This window comes from Onychostruthus taczanowskii, unplaced genomic scaffold, assembly GCF_017590055.1.
Source record: "Onychostruthus taczanowskii isolate IOZ18803 unplaced genomic scaffold, ASM1759005v1 scaffold62, whole genome shotgun sequence".
Classification (NCBI taxonomy): Eukaryota; Metazoa; Chordata; class Aves; order Passeriformes; family Passeridae; genus Onychostruthus; species Onychostruthus taczanowskii.
Window position 1 is genome coordinate 3071676 of NW_024503901.1, and position 15702 is coordinate 3087377.

The following is a 15702-nucleotide window of genomic DNA, read 5'->3' on the forward strand; positions in this document are numbered from 1 at the left end:
AAGTTGCAATTGATTCTGCAGAGATCTTGACAATTTTAGTTGCAAAATAAAATGTAGAAATCTAGGCAATTGAAGGGCTTAATATGATTTTCTAATGTACTGTTTGCATAGAATGTTAAACAGTTTTCTCTATAAATACTATTTTACTTTGCTATCCATAAATATAAGTATTGAGAAATCAACATTTGCATTATCTTTAAATTAGTTAAAACAATAGCACTGAACTGGATAGCTGCCTTTTTTACTAATGAATAAAGATAACTATTTTCCTTCTACCCCTACATTTGCTATATTTTTAGCAACTGTGGAGAATTGCAGCCAGAATTTAAATTTATATCACAGAGCTGTAAACTTTTACTTGACTTCCCCTTCTTCTCTAGTTTTTCCTTTTGGTATTTACTTTCTGGTAAACTGCACAGTACCATGTCTAGTGGTGACAGTCTTATTTATTTATCTATTTATTTATTTATTTCAAATGCACATATGACTGAGCTGAAGGTAATATACACATGACATGTATTAATATAAAAAAAAGTCTAATATTTTGGATTTCTTTAATTTTTTTACTTATTTGTGAGGACAAAAATTAGTTGCTTGAATAAAGGTATGGATGCTAATTGTATTGAATGTTCAGTATCAATAAGAATCCTATAACTGTTGTTTTAAAGATTATCCTTGTAGTGTTGTTCATTTATGACAAAGGAATGAATAGCAAAAAAGTAATAATTAGCTGAATTTCAGGGCACTGTCTTACTTAGGTATCTAAAATTCAGCATAGCATTTCAGAAACATTGAGCACAGTTACACCGTTCAGGCAGTGTTATGGGACTATCTTATTCCTGTTCTTTCCTAAATAAATCTGAATTTCTGAGGATGTGTAACTTGAACATATGTGTATCTGTATCATTTACAGCTATGTGTAGCTAGATCATTTTCTTGGCAAAGATTTCTGTCATGGTGGCAGCCTGATAATATGATAGTAGTATGTCTGAATGCTGTGAGAGTGCTGAACTGGGGAGGAGGTGGAAGAAGATAGATTAAAAAATACATTAAAATACTAATATATTTAAATGATGCTATTAATTTGAATTCACTGGAGATGCATTATTTGGCTTATGCTCAGCCTTAAACATTTAATTGAAAGACTTTAGGCCTGTTTGCCGAGTCAACTTGGTATTTTGACAGGCTCTATTCCCATAGGGAAGAGAGAGATCAGGACTCCTATGAGCAGCAGAAACAGGAACACAACTGGGCATATTCACTGAACGATGATGTGTTCAGTGAAGAAAAAGCACCTTCCACAGCAGCAAAAGATTGGTCAGCAGCCAAAGATTACCGTTTGGAAGAAGACACTTCCTACAGCACTAAGGACAGTAAAAGTGTGTCTGCCACCCAGCCGCCCAAGGAGAACCTGCCGGAGAGCTCGGCTGCTCGAGAATCTCCTGCTCCTCCAGAGAGCCTGGAGCGGGAGCAGAGCCCGGCGCTTTTGTCCACTGGCTACTCAGTGAATGCTCAAACTGGGTCAGCTCAGGTTTCAGCTTCTCTCCCGAGAACTTACCAGAAAACTGATACCTCCAGGTTAACATCTGTGGTTACACCAAGACCTTTTGGTGTCCACTCAAGAGGAATCTCGTCACTTCCACGGTCGTTCACGGTAAAATTCTGCCTCATTCCTGAAGTTTGTAAATTTGGGGTCTTCAGTAGCTGGGAGAACAGTAGTTTTAGTGTTTTGGTTTTGTTAAATAGTGCCTCCTGTGTGATGAAGGCTGTGTTAATAGAGCAGGAAGTTCTGTTGTGGCAGATGTTTGCTTGTGTTTCTGTGCTTAAATGCACTTCTAGAATTAAAGCTGGTAACTATATTTGGTAAAATATTCTTTTTATTGCTTGTACTAATTCTTCTTTGTGTGCCTTATCAAAAAACTGTCATTGGACGTAATTACCTGGAGCCAGGTTAACATAATTAGGTGTTAAAGATCAATTTTTCAGGTGATAAAAATTTCTTCTGCTCTGCTGACTTTGTTTAAATGTTATGCTAGGCTAAATTAGTCTACACTCTAAAGCACTGAAACAATGAAACTGATTCTCCCCTGCCCCATTACTATGATGATTTTCATAGTTTTCTCCTAAATCCTTATTTGTTTCAATTTCAAAAAAGTGGTGAGAATGTAAATAATTCTAAGCAGATGACTTTAACAAATTTATCTTAAGTAGTCTGGACTATTTGTTCTGCAAGTATTTCAAGAGAAAAAAATATTTTTTTCTAAGTAGCTAACAATGGGTACAGCAACCAGAATTTGCTTCAAAGGGAGAAATGGTTTTGTTAAAAATAAAAATCACTGAAAGATTTAAGGATTTCTTTTTTTAAAGCACTTATTTACCAAATAAAAAATTGTCATTTTTTTCCTAGATGGATGATGCTCAGAAATACAATGGAGAAGTAGAAAAAGCTAAAAGAACTCAAACTTTGTTCACCAGCATTTCCTTTTCACAACCAGACTCTGCACACCCTGTCTCCACTGGTGCATCCAGAAGCAGAGGTGAGGAGGAAGAGGAGGAAAAAGGTGTTCAGTCAACACCTCCTCTTAGTTTGGCATTGCCTTTAAAGTCCCAAGACCAAGATGCTGGAAGTAGTGTTCCTAAGCCAGAGTATGGCATTCCTCCTGATTCTCTTTCACTTGCATCTTCTGCAGAAACTGCGAGTCTGACAGAGCCTAAGGATTCAAAATCCATGGTAAGTGTGGAAATAGTGTGATTACTTGGTGTAAGTGAATGCCACAGCAGAATAAAAGAAAAAATAACTAAAAGTACATCTAACGCAAGTATTTTTCTGGTAGTAGAGGACATCTCAGAGACTTGCTATTTCCTTTGATTTAATTTAGGGGAAAGAGAGTATTTGGGGAAGAAAAAATTATACTTTTGCTGAATTTTTCCCTTTCTATTTTGTCATGTGCTTAATTTTATTTATCATTCCAATTCAGAATAATTATTCTACATATGTTTAATTCTTGCAAAGTTTTTTGCTATTCTCCAAATTAGCACACTGTTCATATAATCAGGTGTGACAGATGAATTATCTGAGCTGCTGTAGCATTCATTTGCACTTTTAAACTGGTGGTGGAAAATAAAGATCAGCTTTTCAAAGGCTGGCCATAAACATGAGTATCACACTATCCTTTTTTCCATCTGTTGTGGCTTGGATATTTTTTTTTTTCGTTATTTTCTTGAATCTAATTAATGTTCATGTTAATTTTTAAGTAAATCACCGTCTCTTTGTGCATGTGCTTATTGGACAAAGGGCTGGGTCTTTCAGTGTTCTTTTTGAAATATGTGTCTTAAGTGTTGTTTCCTCCAACTGATTGCATGTTTCACCAACAATAGCTTTAATTTTAAATTACTAAATACCTTTCTGTACTATCTGATGATTCAGTTCATAACTCTTGACAGATTTGCATTCCTGATCCTGCTGTAAAACTTAATTGTGCCAGTTGCTTGGGTGAAGGTCATAAGACCTTGGATGCTGATTTATGAAATCACTTCCCATAACAACTTTTTTAGAAATTCATTTGCTTCCAAACATTCTTCTTCCTAATCGCTTGTGGAAAAGAAATACATTGCAGTTTAATACCCTTAATGCCTCTTGGCCAGTGTAATGAATTTATCATAATTTTTTTGAAACTGTGATTGCTGTATAAGGAAAGAGATCATGGTCTTTTTTCCCCCTATGTTGTAGCAAAAACAGTCAGAGGAATTTATGTTGTAATCAGTAAAAACTGACAGATTTGATATGAGTTCTTAGTATCTGTTTAAGCAAGGCAAATGAGAATAGCATGTACTAGGTCCATTTGTTTTTCTGCTGTCATTAGTTAAAAGATTATAAATTCCTCCTACAAGTGAGTATTATGGGGGGGGGCATTTTAAAGATATTTTAAAAAGTTAAAAATATCTCAGTCATTTTATGTAACTTACCAAGCTCCAAGTTAAGGAATGCAAGTTCCATTTGATGTGTTTGTAAATCATTGACAGAGAGATTGATACAGCTCACTAGTCATCAGGGCCGTGACTCCAGGTCTGTGGAGCACTGTTTTAGAGATGACCTATAAAAGTCTTGAAAGTTCAGTGTACAAAGTCACATTGCTTCTCTGACAAGAGGGGGATCTGAAGAGTCATGTTGGGATGGTGAGAAAAAAAAATAAGACTAGTAGTAATTTCCAGGAACACACTCAAACTCTAAAGGTGTGTATGTTCTCTAGCCCAGTGTGCTAACCTGTTCAGTACATTCACTTTTAATAGACTCACCTAAGGGCTTGGGCTGTGCGGGAGCATTTGCAAGCCAGTAGCTGCGTTCTGAGGAAAAGACTTAATTTCTACCCTGGGCTCTAACGGGGAGTGTTTTCCCAGGAACATTCCTGTAACATGAGGTGATACCTTGGGATGATGCCGTGCTCTGTTGTTTTCTTCTCTATCCAGTACTCGGGTGCTGCTGAAACCACCTCTGGCTGCACCTCCCTGAGACTCCAGTTGACTGCACCTGCTTGTGCAGTGCTCTGTAGCTGCCTGTTGCATCTTACAACATAGGAGCTTGGAGGAATTGGCATAGGTTTCTAGACTTTTAAATATTTTAAGTTAGGGAAAATGAATCCGACTCTTCAGGAAGGCTGGGTCGCTAGGGAACCAAATGTAGGCGTACATTTAAAGCATGTGTAAAAATGTGCAGGGTCCTTTCCCTGCACATTTTCCTGGAATATCTTAACATTTTTTGACAGAAAAATCTATTTTTTTCCTTTTATATCAATGTCAGTGTCATGCTAATGAAGTGTGTAGCATGCATTTAGGTATTTTAGTAGTTTTTTAATGAGCTCACCTTAGAATGTTAATATATGCAACACATGCTCCAAATGTAGCGTGGGATTGAAAGCAAGTGTTACAAATTGTTTTCCCATTCAGATATTCTTGTTCTTTAAAATGGCCATGTTAGAGTTTGATTCAGCTTTTGAAAGCATCTTGAAAATCCATTAAAATCAAATATCTGAATTTAGCTGATTTTGGGGTTATTTTTAGTATCCAAGGCCTCTATTACAAAATCCATAGCAAGCTGGTAGTATTTCACACAGAAGCAAGAAGATGATTGTGCATCCAAGTAAACCTAGTTGCAGCATGAACCTAAACTGATGATTCTTATGGTAAAATATGCAAAAAAAAAAAAAAAAAAAAAAAAAAAAGATTGATTATGGTTATCTGGCTTTTTCATGTCTCTGATGCTCTCTGAGGAGGCAGTACATGTCACAAATTCAAAAGACAATCCACAAAGAATCATTTAGGGGTTTAATTTCCTCCAAGTTCTTAAATTTTTTTTAGCATTGTTGCAAAACATTTAAAATAACAGAAATGCAGAGTGAAAGATATGTGTAGAGAAAATATAAATGTAAACTGAAAACACACCTGTTGGAATAAAAAGCAAATGAGTTAGTTAACTGACTTCAATACTGTTTCCTTTGTCTGTGATGCTAATAATAGATTATTAAAGTGCACATTGTGAGCAGCCTCACTTATTTAGAGGATAAACTTTCCCTCATTTAGATTCCTGTGATACCAGATACTGTAGTGTCATGTTTTATTTTTCAGGAACAGTACAGTGAATTGAGAATCAGTATAAACCAGAGACCTGGCCACAGTCGCAGCTTTGGGTTTTCAACAAATTGGAGTTCTTCAGGAGCCGTTGTACAGACAGTTGAAGAAGGTAAATGTGTATATATACACAAATTTTTGTTCTTATGTTTAATTTGCAGAGGCTGCTGAATTAAGGCATTTGCTGCTAAGAATGCTGCAAACATTTTAAAACATCAGGTGCAGAACTGAAAAATCAGTCTTTAGTTTGCTAATGTTTTTCTGTGAATCCTCATCTCTTGAAACAGTTTGAATGCAGAAATAACAAAATGCATTTTCCTAATCAAGGGGAGTGTAAACATGAATATTTGCTCACCAAGCCTCTTACAGAACAGTATTTAGAGGCAAATACAGACTTCCAATATCCAGACTGTTTCTTACAGCTAAGTTTGAAAGATTTCACTTCACATGGTTTGTAAACACTTGCAAAGGAAACTTAGGAGTTAATACTCTTTGTTCAATTTCTGCTTTCTTAGTCATGCTGAATTCTGGAGACAGCTCATATTCTTAAGTAGCTGCAATTTCTAAATTGATTTCCAGTGTAGTGTTTTCAATTGTTTTAATACTGAGGGAAAGCAAACATTTTTGTCTTGAGATGACACATATATAAAGTTTATTCTAACCTTTAATAGTCTTCTGCAGAGAATGAGCTAGATTTTCTAAAAAAAACCAAAAAAGGTAACAAAACAACAAAAACCTAAGCAAATCACATATAATGCTAGTTTTCTAAACAATGGTCTTTCCCATTGCCAGTAATACTTGAGGAATATTGAATTGTGCTCTTCTTTCCACCTAACACACCATCATCCTGAGAAAGGAGAAATAACTGGAAACTTTTAATTTAGTTAGCCCTCTATTATGCTTTCCAGAGAGGAAGCAATATTGTTTAACAGCAGTTAATGAGCAGTCTTGGATTTTTTTTTTTTTCCAAATTCAAGAAGTGAAGTGGCCTTTTTTCACTATATCTGAGTACTTTTCTTAATTAGATTTGCTCTAGGATAACCCTGAGCAGGAAGGATGGACCAGATGAACCACTGTGGTTCCTTCCAACCTGTTTCATTCTGTGATTCTGGAAATACTGATATTCACTTTTCCTGAATAATAACTTTCCCTTTGCTTTTCCTGCTGCTAGGCTTAGGGTTTAATTTCCTTCCTTGGAGGCAGGGGTCTGTCCATTTGCACTGCCAGGTGAAAAGGAGAAATCTGAGGGTAGTGAATGTTCCTGCTGGTCATTCACAAAAGGCCACATGGGCTATGCCCAAGGAAAGGTGAAGGCCTTGCGGTTGTTATCTTGGTTATGCTTTATTACCATTCTCACAAGGAAGAGCACAAAGTATAGATTTAACTAAGAATGGGTTGTATCTCAGTGTTCTCATTTGTAGCCTGTGTTCAGCACTTTTTTCTTCCAACAACTGTCTCATCTTGTATCCTTACTCAATAGCTGTCGCTCCCTTTAAAGAAATGAGGGATGAAAGAGGTGGATTACCCATTATATGCTTTCAGCTAGGCACTTAGGAATGTTGTATTTCCTATTTTTAAGGATAAGTCATAGGATAATTACGCTTGGAAGATCACCTAGAGCAATACACTGCTCAAAAAAAGTCAAGATGGAATTCAGGCCAAGTGGCCTGGGGCTTTTTACCCATGGGGGTTTGAGACCCTCTGAGAATGGAATCCACACAGCCTCTCTGGGCATTATCCTCTCAGAGAAAATTTTCTCTACATATCTAGTCAGACCAATCTTTGTCCCAGTTTATAACCACTGTTCTGTGTTTTCCTGCCATAAATTTCAATAAAGAGCAGGCTTTTCCTTCTCAGGGACCTCCTGGTATGTACTGGGTGGTGGGGTGACTACTGTTAAGTTCTCCTGCAGCTTCTCTTCTCCAGGCTGAGCAAGTCCATACTCTTCAGCCTTTCCTCACGGCTAATTGCTCCAGCCCTAACCATCCCAGTACCTTCCCATTTAACTTGCCCCAGTTTATTGATGTCTCTCTTACAGAGGAGCACCAAAGCTGGACACAGTATTGTCAGTGTGGCATAAGAGGTGCTGAGTGAATTGAATGGCCACTTGTCTCAATTTGTTGGTCATGTTAGTGTTCCTACAGCCCCACCACTGCCAGGCCCCCCCCAGCCTTGCTCTCCAGCCCTGTACCATCACTGGGATTAGTCCTTTTCAGGAGCAGGACCCTGCATGTGGCCTTGTTGAGTGTCAGATTCCTGCTCTCAAGAGCAGCCCTGCCCTCCATTGTACTGGCCACCCTCTCACTTTTGGAAAGGTTTGAAAACTTGATGAGGGTGTGTTTTCCTCCTTCTCCTGCTTATTGGTGAGCACATTAACGAGGGTAGGTCCCTGGATACATCCTCATGAGATCCACTTGTGAGCAGCCTGCGGGCTGAGTAAGAGCCATTAACCACTTCCCACAGAGCCTGACAGCCCAGCCAGTTTTCCACCATCTGGTTGTTCTGCCCTGTGGACAAAATCATCCCACTTTTGATACCAGGATACTGTGGGATATCATGTCAATGGTCTTGTTAAAGACAAGGTGGATTGTAACCACCTCTCTTCCGCCATCCACAGAGATTTAGTCAATTCATAGTTAAAGATAACCAGCTTGCTCAAGTGTGATTTAGGCTTGGCAAATGCAAACCAACTGTTCTAGTCACCATTTTCTCTTTCCTGAGCCCAGAAAAAGCTTCCAGGAATACTTTTTCTCATTATGTTGTCTTCCTAACTAACTGTAGGATTTTCTTGAGATTATACCCAGCATGTATATTTTTTACTACTTACAGATGACTCTGTATTCTACATATGCTATTCCATAAAAAAATCTACTAAGAAAACTACTTGATAGGCAACATTAATTTATAAGTGTTCTCAAAACCCTAAGTAAGAGTTAAGCTTGTAACACAGTGAGACCCATTTACTACATATAAAAAAGGACAGTTCTCATTTTTTAAAGGAGTTTTCAACCTTTACACTAAAAATTATGTAAATAGAAAGCCTTAAGTCATTAATCTAGACATTGTTCTGCCAACTTCCCCAGTGCCATATAATCTTTATTGTTTCAGTCCTTCCCCTTTCACTTTCCCTTTGCAATAATTTTTTTGAGACTGTGTTGATATAGGAGTGTATGTCTGATCAAACACTTGCAGTCATGTAAGACAAAGTAAATTTGATCCAGATTCTTCAAGTTTGGTTTTTTTTTTCCTATCATTGGGATAGTGTTTATCTATTGTAATAACAACAGATGGGGATAGGTTAGAGATAACGTATGGAAAATTAGTATTTGGTTGTTTTTGTTTTTACTGGGGACTAGTAAGAATGAAAAGCCTTTTACCTTCAGGAAAACCTATAAAAAACATAAAAGCAGTACATATTTTATTTAATGAAAAGTAAATCCTTTACAGGAATATACAGAAATTAATTCCTATAGTCTTGGAGGAGCTGGACAGGGAAAGAGAACTGGTAGCATACAACCTTTGGCATCTGAATTTCTGTGCAGACTCTGTGTAGGCTTCTCTGGATGTGAATCAGAGCAGAAGCCCACTATAGACACCCTGGTCTGCACTCTTGAGAAGCTCTTTTGTCCAGAGACTGTGGAGGAAGAGCTGGTGGCAAAGTTACAGGCCAAAAAATGAGCAGTGTAAGTCGATCTGGCTATTTTAGGTCCAGATCTAGAGACTGCTGCTATTCAGTCTGTATGGCTGGAGTATGGTCTGCATATACCTTTCTACTAATATTATAGGACGAACTGTGAAATCTTCAGCTCCCTTCCTTTCCTAAAACTGAGTCAATTGAGGTATACTGTTCACACCTCTGAGCCCAGTTTCATCCCTGACAAATTATTTTAATAAAATGAATACAACTATTTTTGGTTACTGGGGGCTTATTCTGTCACAACTCAAGACAGAAATTATGAGCTCTAATGATTCTGATGGACCCTATGTCATGAGCATAAGGCTTAAGCCAGATGTGGTTAACCTATATGGTACTAAATATCAGACATGTTTCTAAATGTCACATGATGTTGCTGAAATTAGTAACTTTAGTATTAGTATCTTTGATAGTATTCTTAATAGTACCTTCCATTAACAGACTTGAAAAATCTGTGATTCTTTAACGTCTTCCTGACCCCTAGACATGCATGGTTTTTTCCATTTAAACTATTTTCCATATTTCTTCCTTCAGATGAAAACCCTACCTTTTCTTCCACAATACAGTTTAAAAGCAATTAGTACTGATAACAGCAAATGAAGTTTTTTAGTTCATATTTTAAGAATGATGCAGAAAGATATAGTATGGAGCCATGTTCTTCTAGCAGAGAAGCCAATGGAGCTTTTTAGTGAACTATGATGAATCATTATTTGGTGCAGTACTAGGAAACAGCATTTCTTAATTTCTTAACTTCCTCGTGTGTGAAGCCATCTGAATCCTTAGTGGATGAGCCAGACTTACAGGAGCATTTTACTAATGAGTCAAAAGAGACTCAGGATGAAGCATATGGTGTCTGAATTTTTCTGTCATACTTGTCCACATTTGTTTCTAATAATGTAATAGGGCATTGTTCTTGGTATATTTTAAGATGTGTGGATTTCACTACTTTGGAAAATCCTTCCACTGTGTAATTCAAACTTGTTTTATTAACATGAGGGTTTATTGTGCAATCCTTAACTATATTTTTACTTGGCTTTTCTATTTTCTCTTCTGCTAAGGGAATAATTCTTAATGGAAGAACCATTCATATGTAATCTGTAAAATCTTGCTTGGAGAGTCTGAGTTTCTCAGCTCATCCATTTTCTGAATTAAATAGAGAAAAAGTTTATGAACTGGTCTTCTATGTACTCTGTCCATAGTCTAGTGAGATTGCCTGCCAATGTGTAACAGATGAAAAAAAGTATAAAGTGCAGCTTGTCTTGCAAAATATCAGTAGATTCAAAGTCCAACTTGCCATAAAGTTTGCCCTTAATAGATAAAATAAGTAGAATCCAGAGAAGTCTAGTGGGAAAATACCCAGCAATATCTTGAGTCTTATTACCAATCCATTCAGAGCTAATAAACCATTTTAGCAAAGCAATAAAGCAGCATGGTCTTGTCAGCAGAGCTCAGAAAATGTAAATGAGAATATGAGAAAGCCAGCTTCTACTGGACTTAACAAAGTGCAAGCTGTTTAGCTCTTTGGGGGTTTTTTGACACATAAGAGGATTACCCAAACATTGGCTGAATTTCAGCTAATAACTGGATATAGACATTGTGGTGCTGCCTCACTCTCACTATCACAGATTATAAAGGTGAGCTAGTGAAGGGAAGACTGAACACAGAGGCTGTTTATTAAATGGGGTGACCATAATCTGAAACTTAGAAGTCCGGAAGAATGATTTCTTTTTTTGTTCCCATAAGTTCTAAATTGAAAAGCTGCTTTAATACTGAGTTTACTGAGCTTATGTTACAGTGTAGTGAATTTTTCTAAGACTTTCTAAATATGCACCATTAAACATTTCTTTGAATGATTCCCCAGTCCACTCTCTTCCAATCACAACGGTGATAAAAAGAAAAAATATGAATGGAGACATAGTAAAATTTTCCTTCTGTTTTCTGCAGGCAGCCCTGCAGCACTTTGTCAGCTGCATGTAGATGATGAGATCATTGCTGTCAATGGCACAAAGGTTTCGCATATGGACTACAGTCAGTGGGAAGAAGCCATCAGCAGAGCACTAGAAACTGGAAACCTGGTCATGGATGTCAGACGATATGGAAAGAATGGTGAGTTGTTTCGTCGGGCAGATACTGTATGCTCTGTAAGGCAAATAAGCTTTGTCTCTGCTGTACCTGACAGCTGAGCGTCCTTATTACCCTTACAGCAGTAATACGTATCTAAGCTAAGTAGTTTGCCAACGTGTCTGCTGCATTTTAACACAACTTGGCTTTTTTAACTGCTTGAGCATTAGAAATGTCTTGACAAGCAAATCTGCAAAACATTGAACTACTGACCTCACTCTTGTGCTCTGGCCTGTTTCTTAGAGGATGGACAGGTTAAAAAAGTGTGCAACCAGCACAAAAAGGAATCCAACATTTTCTTCCCTGCCATAACACAAGAATTAAGAGGGTCTGATATTTAGAAGGTCTGATCACTAATTTTTAATTTTTAATTCTCAATCACCAGATCCCTTTCTTCAGGGAAGGAGGATCTGTTGTTCCTTTCTTCAGGGAGCATCTGAAGTGAGGTATAAGCTTGTGGGTGATGCAGCACCTGTGTGTTATGATTCTGGCCATTGACCCAAATATTGTGGTGCTGTAATCTCTACAGAATGGTACTACCCATTCTGAGTAGGGAGGGTTTCCATCCTGGCTTGACAGCCTTGTAGCATGTCTTGACTTGCCATGGTTTTAATCAGGAAACCCTTCAAAAGTTCTGGAAGAATTTTTGCAGAGTTAGAAGTGTGACCAGTGACTTTTTTCACAGTATAAATAAAAAAACATTCTTTTAGTGGGAAGCTAGGTAAATAAGTTACCAGCAAACTGGGATAAAAACAGTGGGGTTAGGAAGAGACAAGAAACAAATCACTCTACAGGATCTAATACAACTGAAGAGTGAGATTAGTGGCAAAAATCTAATTGAATAAAATTTTCAGTAGGAGGGGTAGGGAGGGGAGATAGGATGGAGTATGTGAGAAAAGCATCATTTGTCTTTGCCTCATCAATTTGCCAGTTTAGTTTAGGCTGCCTTTTCTTCTCCCTCTCTGTGCTTCCTGATGAGCATGGACATGAAAATGACTCTTCCCTGGATAGTGTATGAGTCTCATTGTACCTGGAGTGAGTAAAGTCAGAAGAATTTTCTCAATCCTTACTAACACTAATGAAATAGTTTCCAATGAATGCTAACTCCTCTCTAATGTTCAGCTACTGTAGCACATATCAGCAAAACATTTTTTGTTTTGGCAAACTTTTACCTGGCTTATGACTAACATTTGCATTTTTGGGGAAGGCGGTCTGCTATAAATGCCCTTTTTCCTGTCTTCACAAATTCCACCTGATTTGTGTGTCTCCCTCTTCTGTTTTTGTGTTATTTTAATGTTTTCACTAGCTCTTGTTCTGTTCTTTGACGTTACTGTCTATATTAATTTCTTGATCCTCCACATACCAAAAAGATTGGGGCAAAGACCTGCCTTCCCTGCCACGTGTAAGGCATAAAATCCTCAATCTCACCAGTATGGCTACCAACATTATAGGTACATCTGAAAATAAATGGATTGATGCAACTTCGGGAGAAAAAGTTTCAAATGCTTCCACCATATCCACAAAAACAGATTTCTCCAGCAGCCTTCATAGTTCTGTGAGTATGTTTTTGAAGGTTTATGGGAGATGGGGGGAAGAAGAAAAAATGTAGTGTCTTGATAGTGGGAGGATGGAGAAAAAAACTTGTAAATCTTCTGTTCTTTAAGTAATACAAGCATAGGACCCTGCATCTGAAATATGGAGATGTAGCTATGTATGTATTAAGGTAAATAAGATGTTTTAAAGACTTCCTACTGTCTATTCATGAGAGAACACTGGTGAATGATAAATATTAAAACAGGTGCAGACTGTCTTTTGTCTAAAACCATATATAATGTTTATTCTTCAGAGAAGACTTTGACCTGAATTTTTAGCCTAAATGAAAGCTGCAGCCCCAAAGAACAGGTGCATATGTGCTTTCAAATTACTTGCAAAAAAACCCTTCCTGCCAAGGAGCTGAAATAGGAAGATTTTGACTTCTGGAATTTTCTTGCAAGCTAATGTGTTTTATTTCTGCAGCAGTTCACAGCTAGTTATTGATTCCCTCAAATGCATGCAGTAGCTTTATTATAAGTTATACTGAGGAAGTTTTAGATTGTTTTGTATCTTTCTATAAAATATTATGAAGTGTTTTGTGACATATAGTTCCTGATAGGGAAGATGCGTAGTTGGATAAACTTCCACAAATCTAATGAGCCTAAGACATTTATTTATTTATTTATTTATTTATTTATTCGTTTATTTATTTATATATTTCAGGATACAGAAACAAAATTGATAAATGGAATGCAAGGAGATCTTGGCTCTAATGAACAAAGAGGTAAACCACTGTTGCTTTTCATCTGCTAATTGTGTGGTTTGCAACAAGCACAGACACTAAGCCAGTAATGACTGGAAGCGTTACACAGCGGGTGAAGTGAGACCTTAACAAACCAAAATCCAGACAGACATCACAGAGATCTTGTTGCATCCAAACTGGATCTAGCTTGCTTCCACAGTTTGTTACGCAGTTTGAGAACTGACGACAAGGCTGAGACAAAGCTGCCTGTCTCTGCATTAGTGGTTGTAAATTTAATGTGTGGTAGGGGTGAAAGAGAAGAAGGCACGCGATTTATTGTAATTGCTACTGCATTGTATGGTGACTGAGTTAGTATGAGTATTGACTTATTTCACTACCCAGGAAGAGTGTAGAGTACTCAACGTTTTTGCTGGTTTTTTCCTGCCTCTTTCAGTTGTAAGGTTTTGGGGTTAGTGGCTGTTTTCATTATTATTATTTTTATTTTTATTCCTGGGGAACAATATTGATGATTCTGATATGAATAATAATTGCATATGAGGCTATGAGCAGTTACAGCCCTACTTGACAGCAGTGAGAGAAACCAGGTACGTATACTTCCTAATGGAATAATAATCCTGAATTAGGAGCTTTATATTTCATTTTAGCTTGAATGCCAATTAATAGAAAAATTCCTCCAAGATATCACTTGCCCTCTGGAGATGTTTTCTGGTGACCTTGAATGGTCATTAGGCTCCTCATTTCAATTCAGAATCCCAGTCAAGGATGGTTAAATCAGACAGGGAGAACCTGAGTCTGAGTTTGACACTTCTGCTGTTTTTATAACTGGACATTGTTACTGACAAAATGAAATCCTAATTAGTATATGATGTAACCTCCTAAGGTTTTCCTTTGTGTTTCAGGGGCTTTTTGTTTTTCAGAAGTGATGTTGCAGTGTATGGGAGGTCTAACAGAAGTTTCTTATCCAGTCGTTATAGTCATTTAAAAAAAGGCACCTCATTGACTTGTTTGTATTCTTTGTATTTTTCAAATAGCATCTGAACCTATTTCTTTGAAAAACTTAAAAAGGCGGTCACAATTTTTTGAACAAGGTAAACCAAAGAGCTAACATTTCATGTACTTCCATGAAATTGTTCCTGCTGCGCACTCTCCCTAACAAGTCTGGTGCTGGGTGCTCTACCTCTTCAGTGTTGTTTCTGCAGTTACAATGAAGCAACATAATTAATTTCCCTTCTTTCCCCAGGGTCATCAGGTTATTCTTACAATTCATGGGTCTACCTTTGTGGTAATGGGTCTTTGCGTGTTCTCTTATATCTATAGCTGTTTAAATCTTTCTGTGTCGTTCATACTTTTTTTTTCCCCCACTGGGTAGAAGGGTGGCACTCTCTGTTCAGGTTTGCTACTACCTACAAAACAAGAATAATGGTGAATATTCCAGCAGGTGTTTAAGAAGATCTCAGAGCTGTTGATGAAGTATTTAACTCTGGATTTGAGTTTGAGTTGCAGCTCTGTGCTTTTGCATAAATTGGTATAAAAAGGCATCTGCTGCCTTTCCACTATGTGGTGATGTCATGAGATCCCAAGAAGACCAATATAATTTTTGAATTTAATACACTAGCATTTTTTAAAAAGACAATTAATGAGGCACTCAATTTTGGTTTTGTAGGTTGCTTTTCAGCATTTTGCATGTCACAGCTCACATACTTCCACTAATGTTGTATGTCTTATGCTGTCTTTGGGCTATGTATGCCTTTCTGTTTTGCGGTAGCCTGAAAGAGTGAAATTCTGGCCTGCTGGAAGCTCAGTTGGGTTTTGCCAGTGATTTGTGTGGGGCCAGGATTTTGCTTTTAGTGGTGATGATTTCTGTTTTTTGCCAGAAGCGATATGTGAAGTGCGACAGTAGATATCTGTGTGGTTCTGTTTGCTTTTTAAATACTTCTGCTGTATCTGCAATATTGTATCTACAATA

The 15702-nt window shown here is 37.4% G+C and overlaps 1 protein-coding gene across 17 annotated transcripts in view; it reads left to right on the forward strand.

Annotated features, from left to right (window-relative positions):
• The window catches only part of LMO7 (LIM domain 7), a 131287-nt gene that overhangs the window by 97159 nt on the left and 18426 nt on the right, over positions 1 to 15702 (forward strand). For 9 of the 17 annotated variants that reach the window (XM_041419888.1, XM_041419903.1, XM_041419887.1 and 6 more), the window contains 7 exons: positions 1201 to 1654; positions 2408 to 2731; positions 5623 to 5737; positions 11264 to 11425; positions 12811 to 12995; positions 13697 to 13757; positions 14768 to 14824. In XM_041419888.1, the coding sequence (XP_041275822.1) occupies positions 1201 to 1654; positions 2408 to 2731; positions 5623 to 5737; positions 11264 to 11425; positions 12811 to 12995; positions 13697 to 13757; positions 14768 to 14824 (1358 nt within the window). Of the gene's footprint in view, positions 1 to 1185; positions 1655 to 2407; positions 2732 to 5622; positions 5738 to 11263; positions 11426 to 12810; positions 12996 to 13696; positions 13758 to 14767; positions 14825 to 14976; positions 15019 to 15702 lie in introns of all 17 variants that reach the window. The other 8 variants (XM_041419889.1, XM_041419893.1, XM_041419895.1 and 5 more) reach the window with 4 other exon arrangements.